At 35.4% G+C, this 20,062-nt stretch overlaps 1 protein-coding gene across 1 annotated transcript in view; it reads right to left on the bottom strand.

Annotated features, from left to right (window-relative positions):
• The window catches only part of PLXDC2 (plexin domain containing 2), a 465,187-nt gene that overhangs the window by 123,038 nt on the left and 322,087 nt on the right, over nt 1–20,062 (bottom strand). Inside the window, 2 exon segments of the mRNA XM_033209382.1 lie at nt 7,235–7,353; nt 12,094–12,216. Coding sequence (XP_033065273.1) covers nt 7,235–7,353; nt 12,094–12,216 — 242 coding nt within the window.

Below are 20,062 nucleotides of genomic sequence, written 5' to 3'. Positions count from 1 at the left end.
GTGATTTATTAACTATGCATTCTTCCATAGAAGAAGCAAATGTGACACCAAGGAACATAGGTTTAAATACTTAAATGGTAGAGTGGATTAAAAAGTGATTTTACTTAATAAACAGTAAAGTTCCTCTATATTGACCTCCTCTAAAATTTGCTGCTGAAGGAGATGGTAAAGTATTCAACCAAGAAAATGGACAGAACAGGCTGACTCCTGGGCTAAGCCTGCCTCTTCTGTGATTTTCCTCCTATTGCCATCTAGTAGGATTATATGACATTTTTATTTAAATTACCAGTTTCCTAACCTACTGACTATCTTTATCCCTTACATAAGCTAACGAAAAAAAAAGGACCCGAGTTTGCAACTGACACAAAAAGAGTGACATCCATCCATAGTTTGTGTCCAGAGTGATTATAAATGCCAAGTATATAATGAGAATAGAGATAAAACAAGTCAGAGAAACTGCAACTTTACAAAGTAAGAGTATTCTAGGATAGACAGCATCAAGGACTGTAAAGACCCTTATTTCAAATCTCCAGCATGTTTGAAATACATTTTTTTTTTTTTTTTTTTTTTTTTGAGACAGTCTCCTTCTGTCGCCCAGGCTGGAGTGCAGTGGCATGATCTCTGTTCACTGAAACTTCTGCCTCCAGGGTTCAAGCGATTCTCCTACCTCAGCCTCCTCAGTAGCTAGGATTACAGGCGTGCACCGCCATGCCCAGCTAATTTTTGTATTTTTAGTAGAGACAGGGTTTCACCATGTTGGTCAGGCCTGTCTCCAACTCCTGACCTCAAGTGATCTGGCCTCCCAAAGTGCTGGGATCACAGGCGTGAGCCACCACACCCGGTCACTGGAATACAATACTTTTTTGAGAATTGTTAGTTTCCTTGTTACATTATCAATAGACCAGAAATAGTAGAGCCATATCTATTGTAATCAAGCAAAAAGTCATCACTATTTAATGGCAACTTAATATGAAGACGCTGAGATTGAGGGTTACAGCTAATTGCTAACAGAATAGGAAAATGAGAGTTTGGTTGCCAAATTCCATGTATTTAAGAAAGGATCCATTTTTTGGCCTACGTACAGGTTCTTTCATTTAAAACAATTATAGATTAATAATATAATGCTGTGGATAGGCAAACCTTCCCTTTGCTCCCAAGTAGCCATGATATGCTATGCTATGATATGTTAGCCAATGGTATGATAATGACTGGCCGAGGAAGACTGTCAAGGATATCAAAATGAATGAATTGATTCAGCACTTATTGAAAAGGAAGTTTGTAAGAGGGCATTCTGGTACAGTAGCTAGGCCTTTGGGCTTTAGAGTCGTATTTCTTTGGATAAATCTTTATTCCATATCTTTAGAAAAGTTACTTAATGTCTCTGGGTGTTTCAGGTTCCTTTTCTGTAAATGACCAAGGTAGCTACTCCTGGTTTTTGTGAGAATTATATATAATTTATTTTAAATGCTTAGGTCAGTGGCTGGCATATATGAAGAGCTCAAGAAACGCCAGATTTTATCAACTTTGGAGGTTACTATTAAATGTGAATGTGGCTTTCACTGCTGGTTATGGCATACAAGATTCAGATCATTTCTACTACTTGAATCAAGCAGGAAATGTGAATAAAATAGGGAAAGCTTCCGTTGAAAACTTCAGGTAGTTATCAAAAAGCAAGGTCTTGAAAAGCCAAAATCCCGAAGAACGGAAAATGCAGACATAAACCCAACACCACTTTTCTCATCAAAGCATTTGCCAATTTACAAGCAAGTGACAGAGAGTGAGAAGGTCTCACTGACTTAGCTCACGGAGTTTAAGTAACGACCCTACACACTTTCTTTTCAATACATGACTGAACGGTTCCGTGCTTCATTCTGATATCCTTGACTGTCTTTGCTGGCTAGTCATTTTGATTCCACAGCTTAGCACATCATATTATATCAATCATATCACAGCCACTTGGGATCACAGGTAAGAATGATTTGCCTTTCCACAGCTGTTGGGCTGTCTCATGGTGCTGAAGAAAAATACGTGCATTCAGGGGCACTAAGGAAAAGGTCCATAGTAAAAATCCAGATCTTTAGTGGAGATCCCTGAAGGACTAGAAGAGTAAGGGCTTACCAGAAATATTCTGGTCTCATAAGGACTGATGCTCAACTTTGAAAGGGCTTAGCTGCACAGTGTTAAGGTAATCTGTCCTGCACTAACTGCCAAAAAAATAAAGTAAACTGACTTGCAGGAAGAAAACATTATCTACATTCTCAAAGTACTCTGGAACTTTGTAAACCATGTCCAAAATTTTATTTAAAAAATCATCTAGCATGCAAAGAAACATGACCAATGAATAAAAATCTACAGGAAATAGAAAGAAAACAGGTGATAGAGACAGACCCATAAGACATGTAGATATTGGAGTTATTAGTTACAACATTTAAAATAATTGTTATTAATATAGTCAAGGAAATAGATGACATAGTTAATTTCATAGGTAATTAAAGCTATCTAAAAAAACTGGATACTCTAAAATTGAAAAATGCACTATAATGAACAGTTGGTAATTTGAGAAAAAGAACTTTAAAAAATATTCTTTTTGTATTTTGACTGAATTCTAAGCAAACTCTATCTTTGAAGTTAATTAAAATATACGGCTGTGTAACAATAAGGGCCCATAATTTAAAACAGAATTTTGAATCTTTAGTTAAACACAGGAGCTACAACCTCAGGAAAAATAACTTAATTATTTAAGGGAATCCATGCGTCCACAAGTCTTCTCTCCAATATGATTCTAGAAAACAACAGGGTATTGGTGAAGAAACATTGAATATTATGAGCAAATCTGTATTCATTCTTATTTTAAGCAGCAGTCGTACTTCCCTATTTCAATCCCACTCTAAGCAAGATTGTTACAACTGTAAATGCGTTTTCTTATTTATTGATCGTTCATCATTTAGTTTGCACTGCAAAAAAAATTATGCTATTGAAGAAAAGGCAATATTTGCAGCATGAAAGGATTGGAGGTCATGTACGTGCTTAGCATGGTTGGCACATTTAAATACTGAGATAAATTGAATGAAGGCATTGAAAATGAAATTTACCTAACGGAATTCTTTCAATCCATTACTAATTTTAAAGTAAAATTTAATTGTAATTAAAATTTACATTTTAAAACAAGTCCCAAATTGGTGGTGGGTTTTATGTAAATCAGAATTTTTCTTCTCATTCACGTAAAACATAATGAAACAAAACAAAGCTGGTGTTAGCCTATTAGAAGAAACTTATTACAGAAAGAATTACACTTACTTCCCTATCTATAGTTCAGTAAGTTTAGCTTGGACAGGAACAGAACATTTTCTCCTTGTAATTATATGTTCTTAGAATTTGGTTAGCTCTCTAAATGAAGCAGGAATACCTCTCCTATCTATACTTGTAATTGTGTGATATGACACAGTCTAACAAGCAAGATTCTTAAACAGCCAATATTAAGAAATACTTACTGGAAAAACAAATGAGACATAGATTTGTGAATTGTTTTACATAATCTCTTTAGGCAGGGAAAATGGTTGAGATGTCTTGGGATCATCAAATTAAATTCTGGATTTATCCTTAACTAGCTCTGTGACCTCAAGTATGTCATTTAATCTCTCTGACTTAGCTTGCTCAGCTATAAAATGAAGATAATCATATATGATCTATTTCCATAATTAAGTCATAAACATTCATTGAACAGCTTCAATGTACCACTGCTATTGTAAAATGCCTAGGATATTAAAGCTATAGGAAATTGTTGAGGAATTAAATGCTATAATGCATATGAAAGTACTTTGTAAATGATAATACATTATGCAAACTACTATTTTATGCTATCATGTGATTAGGAATATTTTTCTAGCAGTACCAGGAGTTTCTAGCTGTCACCCCAAATGCAAGGGGACTCTCTTATGACACATTTTACAAATAATCATTTGCCTTAGCATAATGATTATTTGCCTTAGCAAAATAAATACATAATAATTATTGGGAAGAAAAAAGAAAAAAAGTGGTAGATTAGAAAAGTAGAAACTACTTTCTATCTAGAACAAAGAAAGATGAGAAAGGCAAATTAAAGTAAAGTGAATAATAAAGTAAAAACGACTTCTTTGAACTCCAAGTGCAGAGGGAAGACATTCTTCATGACAAGAGCCTGGGAATATCAAGAAAGCATTAAATTTGCCTGTCATCTTGAAATTCCCCATAACAAAACAGGAAAGCCATAATGAAACTTTTTTCTTTGATTAAAATGAAGAAAAGGCCTTTAAAAATACCAACCTAGACCAGAGAATAGGAAGAATCAACTGTTACTCTGCAATGTGAGATACCCTTTGAGAACAGTGTAAAGAAAGATGACAATTTTGATAATAAAGACTAGCAAGCGAAACCACAACAAGAACACACACCTCTGTTTTGACAGAGCCTCCAGTTGGTGAGACCTAAGTCTTCACACTTACTGACCTTGCGCCTTTCCAGAAACTTGACCACTGTTGGTTGAAACCGTTGAAAACGAACATTTCAAAACATCACTGTGCAGTTCCAGCAATATACTAGATTGCAATGAAAACTAGAAATGAATAAGTCCTGTTGAGAATTATTCTCTCAGCGTCCAGGGAGTGTGACATAAAAATATGATGGGCTCTGATATAAAAACATAGCCCCAATTTTAGCTCTTTGAGGAATCGCCAATGGCTGAACTGCTTTCCCCAATGGCTGAACTAATTTACACTCCCAACAGCGGTGTATAAGCGTTCCCTTTCCTCCACAACCTTACCAGTAAAACTACATTCAGGTCAGCAATCCCATTACTGGGTATATAACCAAAGGAATATAAATCCATGTAACCGAACACCACCTGTTTCTCCAAAACCTATTGAAACAAAAAACTGGGTAGAGCAAAGAGAATTTTTAGGGCAGGAAGGATTCTGTATGACACTATAATGATGGATGCATGACATTATACATCCTTAAAACCCTTAGAAAGTTCAGCATCAAGAGGGAACTCTAATGTAATCTAAGAACTTTGAGTGACATTGATGCGTCAATGTCAATGTAGGTTGATCTATTGCAACAAATGTGCCACTCTGGTGGGGTACACCGATGATAAGGGAGGATGTTCAGCAGGGGAAGAAGAGTATGTTCAAACTCTCTGTATTTTCTGCATCAGTTTGCTGTGAATCTAAAACTACTCTTAAAAAGTAAAGTCTATTAATTAAGAAAATAAATAAATCATTCTGCCACAAAGACACATGCATGTGTATGTTAATTGCAGTACCATTTATAATAGCAAGGACATGGAATCAGCCTAAACGGCCACCAATGATAGACTGGATAAAAAAATCAGGTACACATACACCATGGAATACTATGAGGCCATAAAAGAAATGAGATCATGTCTTCTGCAGGGACCTGGATGGAGTTGGAGGCCATTATCCTTAGCAAACTATTGCAGGAATGGAAAACCAAATACCACATATTCTCACTTATAAGTGGGAGCTAAATGATGAGAACACATGGGCACAAAGAAGGGAACAACAGACACTGGGGCCTACTTGACAGTAGAAGGTGGGAGGAGGCAGATCAGAAAAAATAACTATGGGCTGGGTGCGGTGGCTCACGCCTGTAATCTCAGCACTTTGGGAGGCCAAGGCGGGAGGATAACCTGAGGTAGGGAGTTCAAGCCCAGCCTGACCAACATGGAGAAACTCCGTCTCTACTAAAAATACAAAAATTAGCTGGGCATGGTGGTGCATGCCTGTAATCCCAGCTACAATGGAGGCTGAGGCAGGAGAATTTCTTGTACCCAGGAGGCGGAGGTTGTGGTGAGTCAAGATCCGGCCATTGCACTCCAACCCGCGCAACAAGAGTGAAACTCCATCTCAAAAAAAAGAAAGAAAGAAAAATAACTATTGAGTCCCAGGCTTAGTACCTGGGTGAGAAAATAATCTACACAACAAAACCTCCATGACATGTGTTTCCCTGTATAACAAACCTACACATGTACTCCTGAACCTGAAATAAAAATTGAAAAAAAAAAAAACAAAACCATACACTTGGACAAATAAACACCAAGTAGGACACAGTCTATAATTATATCCTACTTACCCAATTGCCCCAAGTAAATGAAAAATTTCATTAAAAATGTTTTAAAGGAATAGAAATATCTGACGTGGTTATGGAATTTTTAGAGTTGGCCTATTTGATTGTAATTAAATTATGCTGCACTTTACAGAAGAGATGAATTTCAGAAGGTTTGACCAAAGTGAATTCTTTCTTGATCCTCAATATCCCTTTTATAATCTGGGATTCATTTCTCAAGGAAAAAGTAATCCCTCAGTTGAACATAAGATATCGAGTCTGTATTATTATAAATATCCATTAACCTATGGGTTAATAATGCTCATTATTAATTCTCACTGTTCAGGTTTCTCTCATAATTAGAGACTATCTAAAACATTACATTTGTAGTTCCTGGAACTTTATTTTTAATATTCTTAGTCCAACAGGTCTTAATTACTTTGTCAAAAGAGTTGGAAATCACACAGTTATTCCAGTCTAAATATTCTGTAAATTTAAGGCTACAATTTAGTAAATTTTCATTCTTTACTTTGTCAGTTTGTTAAAATGAAACAAACCATAAGTTTAAATTCTCTTGTTCTTTCTGTCACTTAGATCTCTAATTTATCTTTCCTATCCAGTTTCAATAAACATTAGTCAAAGGGATTGTAAGCTCAGCTCTCCTGGAACTATCTCAGTACTGGATCATTGAGCTACATAAGTGTTTGTGTCTATAAATGCTTTTGAAATTAGAACCAAAATATAACACAGAAATCAACAAGGTGAAAAAACACTAGCAAAATACATAAATACAAACATTTAGATTTAGATGAGAAATTCCTCCAAATTGGATGTTTTTTTCTAAGATGCATTTCACTCTACTCAATAATTACTCAATATAATTACTCAATAATTTCATGAAATTGATGGGTCCTGATGCCAACAATATCAGAAAACAAAACAAAAGAGCTAACAATCAATGCACCCAGAAGATTAAAACTAACTAAAACATTTTTTATTAAGCAAAAGAAACCAAGAGGCAAGAAAATGATTCGAGGATCATGGCTGTAAAATGTCCCTTTCTTGACACTTGGAGGAAAGGCAGCAGTCATGAACAAGGGGAAGGGAAAGAAATTAGCAATACATCACTTACTTCTTTGTATCCGAAGATGATGCGTCCATCCATGAGCAGGGTTGCCTGGAACGTGAAGCTTCCCAGGTTGTAATTATCCTGGAGATGTACGTGGTCCCACTGGACCACAAGTGCTGTGCCTATACACCCATTGTAAAAAGAAGAAATGCAATGAGGAAAACATACCTATCAATTCTGGTGGGAGTTTTCACAAAAATGTTTTTGCATCTGGCCTTCAAATCCGGTGATTGTACAATTTCAATTTTATGTGGTTAATCAAATTCTGTCATTGAAATAGTATTTGGAATTTTTTTTTTTTTTGAGACGGAGTCTCGCTCTGTCGCCCAGGCTGGAGTGCAGTGGCCGGATCTCAGCTCACTGCAAGCTCCGCCTCCCAGGTTTACGCCATTCTCTCGCCTCAGCCTCCCGAGTAGCTGGGACTACCAGGTGCCCGCCACCTCGCCTGGCTAGTTTTTTGTATTTTTTTTTTTGTAGAGACAGGGTTTCACCGTGTTAGTCAGGATGGTCTCGATCTCCTGACCTCGTGAACCGCCCGTCTCGGCCTCCCAAAGTGCTGGGATTACAGGCTTGAGCCACCGCGCCTGGCCTGGAATTTTTTTAAAGGATTGAGTAGTCTCTAAATATTTACTAAAATATAACCTCATACTAAGGTCAATAATTGAGCTAACTCAGTGTGGGGAAATTTTGCCTTTGGAATTTTATTAATGTTAATAGATACTGTCTGCTTAAATTTCCATAAGCCACTTTCAAAATGCAGCCCAAGTGGATTGAATGTACTTCAAATACATTTGACAAATGCTGAGAGAGAAAAAAACACATGAAAAAAGTTAGGACCACGTACAAAAGACCTGAAAATATTTTTCCATACTTAGAAATATACTTTTCCACATTGAAGGAGTTCCTTTAACACTAACGGGAATTTTCTCCTTGAGTTCACAACGCTTGTATTTCTGTCTTTGCTGTGTTTCTTCCAGGAGGCTGCAAAAAGCTCAAAGGGCCCTGGGCTAAGATTTCGAAGCCCCTTGCAGCACACTGGGATGAAACTTCAGTGCTGTATATTACATTCCAACTCACTCTGTCAGTGTTTACTATAAACAATTGACATGAAATAAAAACCGAAACATAGTTTAATAGTCACCAGTGAGAAATCACATTTTTGTTTTAACTGACATTGTGTATTCTCTTTTTTAAAAAAGAAAAGAAAAGAGCTGCTGAGACTTTTTCTTCACTCTGTTAGATTTTTCCGTTTGGTTAAAAAAAAAATTATTGCCCAAAAATGTTGTGTTGAAAATGAAAATCATAGAACTAAAAGAGCAAATCTTATCTCCCAGCAATAAATATCTGATCTATTTAAAAATTACAACTGCATAGAAGAATTAATATTCAGTAATTATTTGGTGCTATTAGTAATATCTCTTGAGATAGCTGACAACTTTAAATAGACACTTTATTTCAAATATTTTGAATATCCAATTGTAAGTCCTGAAAGGATGTTGAAGTATAGAAATGTACTTTGAGGCAAAACTTTAAAAGTGAAAAAGAAAAAAAAAGTTTTTTAACTTGACCTTGGTGCTTTTAGCCATTATCACAGCTATGAGTGAAGACCACCCAGGTCTCTTCCTTCCACGGGCATCTCTGTGTCTATATTGTCCTGGAAGGAAGGAAAGAAGGAAGGAAGGAAGGAAGGAAGGAAGGAAGGAAGGAAGGAAGGAAGGAAGGAAACAAACGTTAGAAAGAAAGAGAATAAAAAGAAGAAAGACAGAAAGAGAAAGAAAGAAAGAAAAAAAGAAAGAAAGAAAGAAAAGAAAGAAAGAAAGAAAAGAAAGAAAGAAAGAAAAGAAAGAAAGAGAAAGAAAAAAAGAAAGAGAAAGAAGAGGGAGGAAGGGAGGAAGGGAGGAAGGGAGGAAGGAAAAAGAAAAGAAAGAAGGAAGGAAGAGAAAAGAAAAGAAAAAAGAAAAAGAAAGAGCAAGAAGACAATAGCCAGGAAACTTCCCATGATTTTATAAGTACAGGAATTTTCTAATTGTGAAATGCCTCCTAGCTTCTTTTTCCTTCACGCATGTCTACAACCCTCAAGCTCTAGTCTCTCCCTTATCCTCTAGCTTCTATCGCACTCTGGTGATGCAGTGAAAACAATGAACCAGAGGGCAGAAGACTTAGACTCGCACTTTGTCTCTATAAAACTTTCCATGTGAACTTGGACACAACTAATCTGCATGAAACCGTTTCCTTTCCTGTAACATGGGGAGTACAGCTTTTGCCTTCAAGCGATTCCTGCATTAAATACAAGAAAATATAGTTACCCTTGACTATTTATGAAAATAAGAGGGCTATATAAATTAAAGTTTTTAATGCAAATTCTGAGGGAGAGATTCCCAATATTTTGTTAGCAGCAGGTTGCTAAAAAGCACACTGTTGGCCCGGCGCGGTGGCTCATGCACCTGTAACCCCAGCACTTTGGGAGGCCGAAGCGGGTGCATCAGGGGTCAGGAGATCGAGACTATCCTGGCTAATATGGTGAAACCCCGTCTCTACTAAAAATAACAATTAAAAAAAAATAGCCGGGCGCGGTAGCGGGTGCCTGTAGTCCCAGCTACTGGGGAGGCTGAGGCAGGAGAATGCCATGAACCCGTGAAGCAGAGCTTGCAGTGGGCCGAGATCGCGCCAGTGCACTCCAGCCTGGGTAACAGAACGAGACAGAGCACGACTCCGTTTCCAAAAAAAAAAAAAAAAGGCATACTGTTTGCACATGCTCAATTTTCTATTATGTAATAGCATAGCTCTCTCAACATTTGCTGATTTAAATTTTGTAACTGCTGCTGTCTTCTCTAGAGAAGTTTGTTTTCCTAAATTGTTGAATTTCCAATCTTTAAGTATCCTGTCAGTGAGTCTAGCCAAACTTGAAAATATTTCAGCATGTTGTTGTGGTATTAAAAGGGTTTTGTGAAGAGCCTTACAGTATTTAAAAATGTTTCATTCATTCAATAAAACACAGGCTTTCATTATCATATTGTTTGAACTCAATATTCCTCAATATTAGATTCCTATGGAATAAGTCATTACACAGAAGATATTTCAATGGGTAAAAAATACATACTTTCTTGAGTATTAATACTTTTACAATTCCCAGAAATAAAAACTCAGTTTACATATGTAATTATTTTTATTCATTCATTGAATAATTATTTAGGACGTACAGCCTATTAAGTATCTATGCAGGGTACTGGAGATAAAATGATTTCTTATAAATGGCCACAGTCTTTGTTTTTAAAGAACCTAGAATTCAGTTGGAGTAGTATACATCAATTTTTAACAATCACTAAAATACAAGTAAAATTCAAATATTAAGAGCTACCTAGCAACAAGGTATATGAGAATATATGTAGAGAGACTTATTTAATATGCCTTATGATTTTGATAGCAACAGTATAAAGTCCTGGTCATTAGAATCATGTGCCCATGAGTAAATGACCCTAATATCATCTAGTGAATGTCGGAGCTTGGAAAATAGCCAATGTTCACTGAATCTTTTATTATTTCCATAGGATAGATTCCCAAGGCAATTTTGTATTGGAATGATAGAGTAAGTTTCAGATAAGTTTCTGGCTGCAGTTTTGCCTCAAGAATACTGTATTTACAGTCTACTTGCACATCCTTGGGTGTTAGCACCTCATGAGTTTTTAAAAAATGGAAGAGAATATAATACTTCTTAAAATAATAGAGATGAATCATTATTACAGCTAACATTTAGAGTTACTTCATATTGGATCATACCTTGGTGTTCCTCAAACTGTTCAAAGTGTATTTCCTAAGGTGAATATCTAACTATGTTTAGTTTCTTCATTGTGCTATTTCGACCTGTAAAATGGCTTTCATCACACTGGTCAGGAGATTGCTCTTAGCAAAATGATCGTATTTCTCCAAGGCTACGGCTACCATCAAGTCTATTCCAACCATGAGCAAATTTCTTCCTTGATCATCACAAATAAGACAAGAGTAGAAATAACTCTGTTCACCCCAATTGCTTGTATTATTTGCAGGCATAAAATTGTCATTTGAACAAATAAATATCATTTGTGAATGATAAATACACAGAAAATTCTATACTTAATTAATCGTTCAAATATAAACTCTTTGTTACCTATAATTTATTTTCTCTACCAAAGTTACAGCTTTCAATAAGATGTTGAGATGAAAACTCATTTAGGTCTCCAAGGCCTTGAATTTCTCGCTTGGATTTTGGCAGCACTTAATGATATATTCTAGTTTTTTCTCTATTTCATATGTCCCAAAATAGTAATAGCAGGGATATATTGCTCTTGGTATGTTTGATAAATCTTAACAGGCTCTCACTCATTTTTTAAAGTCAAGAAAACTTCATTTTCTTCAGTTGAACTACCCACAACTAATTACTTTATACTTTCTAAAATATGTGTTCATCTTATGAATACATACAAGTCATAAGTTCTGGAAATTTAATGGCAATATATGCCACCTCCCTCTACTGGAAGATCAGAACTAAGAAAATTATTCCTATTTCCATTTTTTCTGATGGGAAAATTGGAAAACTGACTTATTGAAATAGCATCAAATAAATGCCTTTGCTTTGTCTGAGGTCTTGTCTACAGCAACTCATTTTTATTGCGTATAGTAGATGTTAATAAACGTGTTGAATGAATGAATGAATGCCATTTGTGTACTTGATAAATCTTAGCAGAATAACATTTGTCATCTCAGACCATTTGCATCAAGCAGTTTACACACCAAAAAATAAACAGTTAACAAAAACATTAACAGGAATCTGATGCTTGAGGTTTAAAAATATACCTGCAGCAAAAAATAGGCTATTCAATACATACCATTATCAAAATATCTGACAGTTGAATTTCTGGATACACTGGGATCGAAATTTGCCATTAAAGGTGCTATATACTGTGTGGCTGTTAGCATTCGATGTACAACTTCTCCAGTGTATATGAAACCTAGAATTAGAAAAATAGGAAACATATTCAGAAAAAGAAGCCCATATAAAATTATGATTAAAATACTACAAACTCAATTACAGTCATATTATGAAAGTAAAATGTCATGGTAGCTGGAAAAAAAGGAACATATTTAATATCTTAGTATCTAATTAACAATACTTGGTCTGGATTAAGTAACAAATTCTTGTATAATTTGGTAGAACCTTGCAAATCCAAAATCTATAACATGTACAATTTTAATTGGGGGAAAAGTGACTATTATCTGGATGAGATTATTAGACTAAAAATGCTAATACAGCATTATAAGTAATTCAAATATTCAATTTGTTGTTATTAATCCCTTGTTATTTTAACACTAGCTTACCACACAAGTCCTTTTAATGAGTGATTTCATTTTCATGATATATATTTAAGCTACCATCTCAGCATAGGAATTTTAGAAATGACATCTGGTACAATGTAGAAAATGTTTTGATCCTTTTTTTTTTCTTTCTTTCTTGGAAGTTGAAAGGGGGCTAAACACCCATGGTGAAGTTTTCACATTCTTGGTTTGCTCAAGCCTCTATATTATCAGCATGCTATCAAGAAGATAAAGTCTATATGTTTGCAGATAAGGTGGTAAAACATTGACAATGCACAAATGCTTCCCTATTTAGAGATTTAATCAATGCCAGTCTATTCTAGCAGTTGGATAATGAGAAGGAATTTACTGTGGAGGACTTTGGCTTTGAATTAACTTTCAATAGCTCCTATGTTACAAGTCTAACTCCCTTTCTATTATTCACAGTAGGTTTATTTACTTTGTGGATTATCCATGACAAATTGTTAATCCTGTGCTGGCTTCTTGCCTTCAAAGTCTTTAGCTGCCCGAAAGGAGAGTCAGCTCAGGAATTGCTAACTAATTTTAATATTAATCTAAGAAATACACAATTGAGATACATATGCAAATGCACACATACAAATAAAATGCAAGGCAAATTATTTGTGACAACGCAATTGTAATGTTTGGGCAGTCATGAGTTAATTAGATACCCGGCACTAATATAAATCATTTTTCTACTTTCACAAGAATTAATAAGATAATGATATTTAAAGCTCAAAAAGTGTTAAACTTTGATAACTCATTTTATGGTCTGAATAAATATTTCATTGGCAGATTGTGGTCTTCATTGTTTCAAATTCCAAACTGTGATGCCTAGGTAAGATATTGCAGAGTTAAACCTGTAGCTATTTACTTAGAAATTAATTTCTCTCTTTTTGGCAATATCTTCTTTCCTTTGACTACCGTTTAACTTTTCATCAAAAGCATAATTGAACTGTAGCTATTCATCTTAAAAAATATTTTAACTGGAAAAATATTCAATGTGTACTTTTATCATCATGACTTCTTGTTTCTTATAAGACTTACTGTTTCTTATTTACCAAGCAATATCTTTCAAAATAAATACCTGATGCTTTAAGCAGAATTTTGTACATTTGTAATTTCACCTAGCTGAAGTGTATTACAAATATTATGGTGATAAGGTCATTGCTTTTATTATACTTCCTTCTAGATTTTCAGTCATACTCCTAATATTCAAAGTACAATATCACATCCTTAACATTATAAGCATGAAGAGTAACTGTTTTCCAGGGTCTCTATTTTTTCTCCTATCCTCACCAGCATGCATTTATAATTTATCATTAAAATGAATACAAAAATTCTGTAGATACCATCTCTTAAGGGAAAGGTTTGAATTAGACGCTGAAAGTGTTATTTCTGAGAAAATAGCTCCAAGTAGGTTATTTCTCTTCTTTATATTCTCCAAGTACAAATAGAAGAAACTGCTTAACTTGGAGGATGGAGGTCAGTTATTCAAGGAAGGAAGATAATTTTAAATAAGTACAAAATCCATTCTCCAAGACAACTTTGTAAGAAGAACAGCAGCAATCCCTAGAAATACACTGTTGCAAAATGTAAGAGCACTGATGATTTTCAGACACTTCATACTTACTGCTAGTATTTAAATAAATAAAATATATATACTTTCCCCTCAATGTTTCTACATAGATTTGCTAAGAAACTACATGTACTTTCATAGAGTTGCTAAGAAACTTCTCTCCACTCTCAATAACCCAGTTTTCAGATGACAGAAACCATTAACTATTGTTTCTTTTGATCAGGAAAATGTTTCCCAAATCTATAATTTATCAAATGCCAAAGGTGAAATTTCAAATTGTTTCCAAAGAACTAAGTAGAAATACAGAAGAATTTGTTAACATGTATAAGCCACAGATATAGTTTTTAATTATTTTGTTACTAGACTATTAAAATAAGTTATGTTACTACGAGTATTATGGTTGATACAACCACAGTGAACAAGAAACTGCTACCACAATTACTAGCATGTCTGGTACTTCTATTACTACTACCACTATTAGTACCACCACCACGAAGAATTACTATGAAAAAAAATAAAACCCCAAGAAGGAAAAAAACCCCACTACTCTGCAAAATGAGTTTAATTTTACTAATTCAGGGAATACTTGTTTGTTTTTCTTCACCATATTGAAAGTTAATTATATCAATATCTCAGGTTAGCTTCTAACGACCAAGAAATAAAATTCTTGACTTCTTGGTGAAGCCCATCTAATGACAGGCATTACCTAGTTCTCCTTAAGTTTCTAGATTTTAAAAATATCACTTCAGTGGTGGTTAATAATTGAGTGGAGACAAGCCTTACAAGCTTGCAGGGGAATGTAATTAGGTGTTAAATAAGAAAGCGTTATGCAAATTAATGCAAAAAAACTCCAAAGCTTTAAAGGCATTCATAGCTACCAACACCCCATTAGACATTTACTTCTTTTCTTTGACTGTTCTGAGCATTCATTCCCAGCTACAGATGATATATAAAATATATATTTATTTATATAAATACATATGTATATTTTGTGTGTATATATATGTTATTTTTCTGGTTCTTAATGGTTTGGCGTAATTTAAGCAATATGTTTATTTATTTATTTATATTTTTATGTTTTTGAGACGGAGTCTTGCTCTGTCGCCCAGGCTGGAGTGCAGTGGCCGGATCTCAGCTCACTGCAAGCTCCGCCTCCCGGGTTCACACAATTCTCCTGCCTCAGCCTCCCCAGTAGCTGGGACTACAGGCACCCGCCACCTCGCCCGGCTAGTTTTTTGTATTTTTAGTAGAGAGGGGGTTTCACTGTGTTAGCCAGGATGATCTCGATCTCCTGACCTCATGATCCGCCTGCCTGGGCCTCCCAAAGTACTGGGATTCCAGGCATGAGCCACTTTGCCCGGCCTTTTTTTTTTTTTTTTAATTTTTTTAATTTTTAATTTTTAATTTTTTAATTTTTTTAATATATACACTTCAAGTTTTGGGATACTTGTGCAGAATGTGCAGGTTTGTTACATAGGTATACACGCGCCATGGTGGCTTGCTGCAATCGTCAATGTATCATCTACATTAGGTACTTCCCCTAATGCTCTCCCTCCCCAAGCCCCCCACCCACTGGCCGGCCCCTGTGTGTGATGTTCCCCTCCCTGTGTCCATGTGATCTCATTGTTCAACTCCCATTTATGAGTGAGAACATGCGGTGTTTGGTTTTCTGTTCTTGTGTTAGTTTGCTGAGAATGATGATTTCCACCTTCATCCATGTCCCTGCAAAGGACGTTAACTCATCCTTTTTTATGGCTGCATAGTATTCTATGCGGTTTATGTGCCACATTTTATTTATCCAGTCTATCATTGATGGGCATTTGAGTTGGTTCCAAGTCTTTGCTATTGTGAATAGTGCTGCAATAAACATATGTGTGCATGTGTCTTTATAGTAGAATGATTTATAATCCTTCAGGTATATGTTTTAACCATTTTGTTTACACATCTCTGTAGCCATTTGAACAGCTAATCATACAATGTCGCCTTTGCTTACTATATGATTCTACTATAAATAGCACTCATCTGCTCATCTGCCTTTGCAGAAAAGTGGTCATTTATGCAGAAAATTTGGGACTGAGAAAGATACCTTCATGTAAAAGAATCAAGTAAGAGAAGCAAGTATATTTTGTTCTTTGAATCTCAAATAATAGCGAATACATGGCCACTCCCTTTTGCCTTAGCAATTAGTAAAACCAGAGTCAAATTCTGAGATCGGTTGTAATCAACAGCTTTGTTGTTGTACCTTGAAAAATTTCCTTGGGCCGCTTTCCGTAGGTGGTCTCTGGTCATGTGAATAATCTGTTTTTACATCTGTAAGCCTCATCGAGTCCGTTGGGGGATTCTATCATTGTAGATCTTGTCATGAATAAATCCCATTCAATCATTATAGATTTATTAACCATAACTATGTATTTACTAACCTGAAATATTATTCTGATAATGGTGAAATTAACTAGTATCTATATAGGCCTTTGCTAATTATATTATTTTCTTTTTTTTTTTTTTTTCAGAGACAGAGTCTTGCTATGTCACTCAGGCTGGAGTGCAGTGGCATAATCTTGGCTCACTGCAAACTCTGCCTCCGAGGCTGAAGCGATCCTCCTGTCTCAGCCTCCCAAGTGGCTGGGATTACAGGCATGCACTACCATGCCCAGCTAATTTTAGTATTTTTAGTAGAGACATGGTTTCACCATGTTGGCCAGGCTGTTCTTGAACTCCTGGTCTCAAGTGATCCACCTGCCTTTGCCTCCCAAAGTGCTAGGATTACAGGTATGAGCCCCTGCACCCAAACTTCATGTATTTTTTTTATTGTGTTCTTGCACAATTCTAAAAAAGAATAATGGTGCAATTAGTATTATTTCCATTTATTAAATGAAGTATTTAATAAGGCTGGGTAATTTGCCTAAAGCCGCATGGCTAGAATAGGTCTTGTGATTCCAAATGTTATGGACTCTTTACAATATATTTTTGCAGTCATTGTGTGTCCAGCCTTACAACAGATACATTAGAAGACAGAAAGTTAGGCAGTATTATTTTTACTTATCTTGACGTCATTTCTAAGGCAATCACTCTAGGAATGCTGACAATCCCCATAAACAAGTTAAAATTGCCACCGGATGACACTTTCCATAATTATCCAGTAAGGCCTCACTTAACATCTCCAGGTTCTTGGAAACTGTGACTTTAAGGTAAAATATGTAAGGCAACCAATTTCAGCACTGGCTAATTGATATCAGTAAGAATGAAGTTCCTATGGCATATTTCTGGATACAAAACCTCACCAAACTTCGAAATAAAGTGTTCCAAAAACACTTATTTAAATAAACTTGAGCTCTACATACATTTAAGGAAGGTGAATAAAAACAGATAATTATTTATCCAGTTATTTTGGTTCTGGGTCACAGGTGGCCTGAGCCTTTCCTGGCAGCTAAGGGAGTGAGGCAAGTACCAACCCTGGACCCGATGTCATCCCATCGCAGGGCACATTCCCACATACACGCACACTCAATCACACTGAGACCACGTCGACATGCGATAAATCTGATGTGCACATCTTTGGAATGTGGGAGGAAACCAAAGTACCCAGAGAAAGCCTACGCAGACATGGAGAGAACGCGCGAACTCCACACAGACAGTGGCCCTAACCAGGAGTCAGTTTTTTGTGTTTCTTTTCTCATCAACATTGAAGAATGATGTTGAGCAGAACAACTTTATTCAAGGATCTGCTACATACTCTCCCTCATTGGATTTTATACTTAAACAAGGAGGTTGAGGAAGAAAAGACCTGTTCTGTCTGTGTGAAAATTCCAGCACTTATGCCTTAGAGCAGGGTGTTGACCACCTCAAATCATGACACTTTTATTGAAATACTAAAGGCTCTTTATTTTAATTGGAAGATTTCATAAATAGATTTATATTATATTCCTCTATTGCAATTCACCAAATGAGACATAAATTGACATGGGAATCACACACGATGAGATAATTCATTTCCTAGTAGAAGAAAATTATTTCCTAGTGATGTGACTAAATTACTTAAACTCTGTGTACTTCAGTTACCTAATCTGCTAAATGGGAGTGTAACGGAGTCAATAGCATTGGGTTGTTGTGATGGCTGAAAGAGTGAATACTGTAAGACAAATGCTTAAAAGTTTGCAGAAAACCAATGAATCACTTATATTTGCTCAAATGTTTACCCCTTGAGGCCTTTTCTATGAAGCGTTACAAGTTAATCTTGGACTTATGCTAGGATATTTATATGACTTTAAAATTGTGCTTCAGACCTAAATGTACAACATGTGTTTACCTGCCTCATTCTTGTTTAAGGTAGACTATTGATCCTAACTACAGGATAATAGATAACAAAAACCTGAGTGTCCAAAATTCTTAGTTTGATATATTTCTCCTTACATTCTGATGGAACAAGCACTTTGTAAAAATGTTAACCTCCTATGGGTTGCAAGTGGTTGTTTTGTTTAATTGGAAGTGTCATCATAATAAAGGAAGCACAAAGACACTATAATTGCTTGTGAAACACTCCGTAAAACTTTAATGTGTAAGGTACTCCATAAAATATTCTACTTCATCATCTTTTAGTTAATATTTTGGACCCAAGAGGAAAGGTTGGAGTTGATGGGTATGCCTGTAGGGCATTGAACATTTGTAGCTAAATGTTGTCTTTAGAGTGCAAATGATAATGGTATATGCCATCTTTATTATATGACATATGTACTGTTATCTCTACACATTAATCAAATAGATCTGAAATTTATGATCTTTTATCCATAAGGATTTGAAGACCCACTTCCTCATCGTGATCTCTGACTAACCTTGTATGTGTTCCATTTCTTCTATTCATGAAGAACTGAATTATTTAACTGCGTGTTTGCATTTATTGTTTGTCAGTAGCTCAGTGTTGTTGGTGGACAAGTTGCTTGAACAACTTGATGAGGTCTCAGAACAATTCAAATTATGTTTTGCAAAAGTTCTATTTTGTAAATCATGATACGCTTCACATGCTATAAACTACCTTCTTTAATACAAATACTTGTCAGATTTTTAAACAAAACCCTGTGTGGCAGCAATTGATCATCTGAAAATGAAAAGTTGTGGTAAGTTATTTGGTAATGTAACGGTCCGCCAGCTGCTACAGTGCAATGACAGGTTTTGTGTAACAGACTTCCTGTGAATAAAATTGGTGCTAGTGGACCATATAGTTCACTATGAGGATATTGGCTTGTATTTGCAAACTAGATGGTTAGTAAAATAAAATGAAGGGAAGAAATAGAAGCATTCAGAAATTCATGTGAGTTTACTAATCACTGGCTCCTAGGAAGAAACCCATAATATTATCAATCACCAAATACTTTCCCTTTAGAATTCCAACCAGCTGTCAAGTTAAAATGTATCAAGGGTCTTTTATATTAAAATATATTCATTAGTTCTTAGGAAGCAACCTACAATAGTGTCAATCACCAAACAGTGACCATATTTATACTTGTAACCAGCTGTCAAGGTAAAAGACATCAAACAGATTTTGTATACAAAATCAAAATATATTTACATGTGTTAACATATATCACATGTCATAGACGCCTTAATTTTATTGACATAAGGCAGCATTGGGGATTATAAACCACAACAAAACCATTCCTTGGGGGGAAAAAAGCAACAAGTGACCACTCTGTTATCAGCTGCAAATTATGTTCATAAAATTACCAATATAAAAATTTGTGTTGACCATATAAAAAGTCTCTCTCCAACTCCAGAAAGAACAGGAGTTGAAATGTGTAGATGAAGAGGGAAAGATAGACAAAAAACAAACGAACAAACAAAAGCCAAAAATCAAACACCAAAAAGCCCAAACCTTCTTCCTGAATTTTCATTTTGAACTAACAACAAAA

The sequence above is a fragment of the Trachypithecus francoisi genome, unplaced genomic scaffold, assembly GCF_009764315.1.
Source record: "Trachypithecus francoisi isolate TF-2019V2 unplaced genomic scaffold, Tfra_2.0 Lachesis_group9, whole genome shotgun sequence".
Lineage (NCBI taxonomy): Eukaryota > Metazoa > Chordata > Mammalia > Primates > Cercopithecidae > Trachypithecus > Trachypithecus francoisi.
Note: the sequence above shows the minus strand (reverse complement) of the source record. Positions and strands in the feature narration are given on the sequence as shown.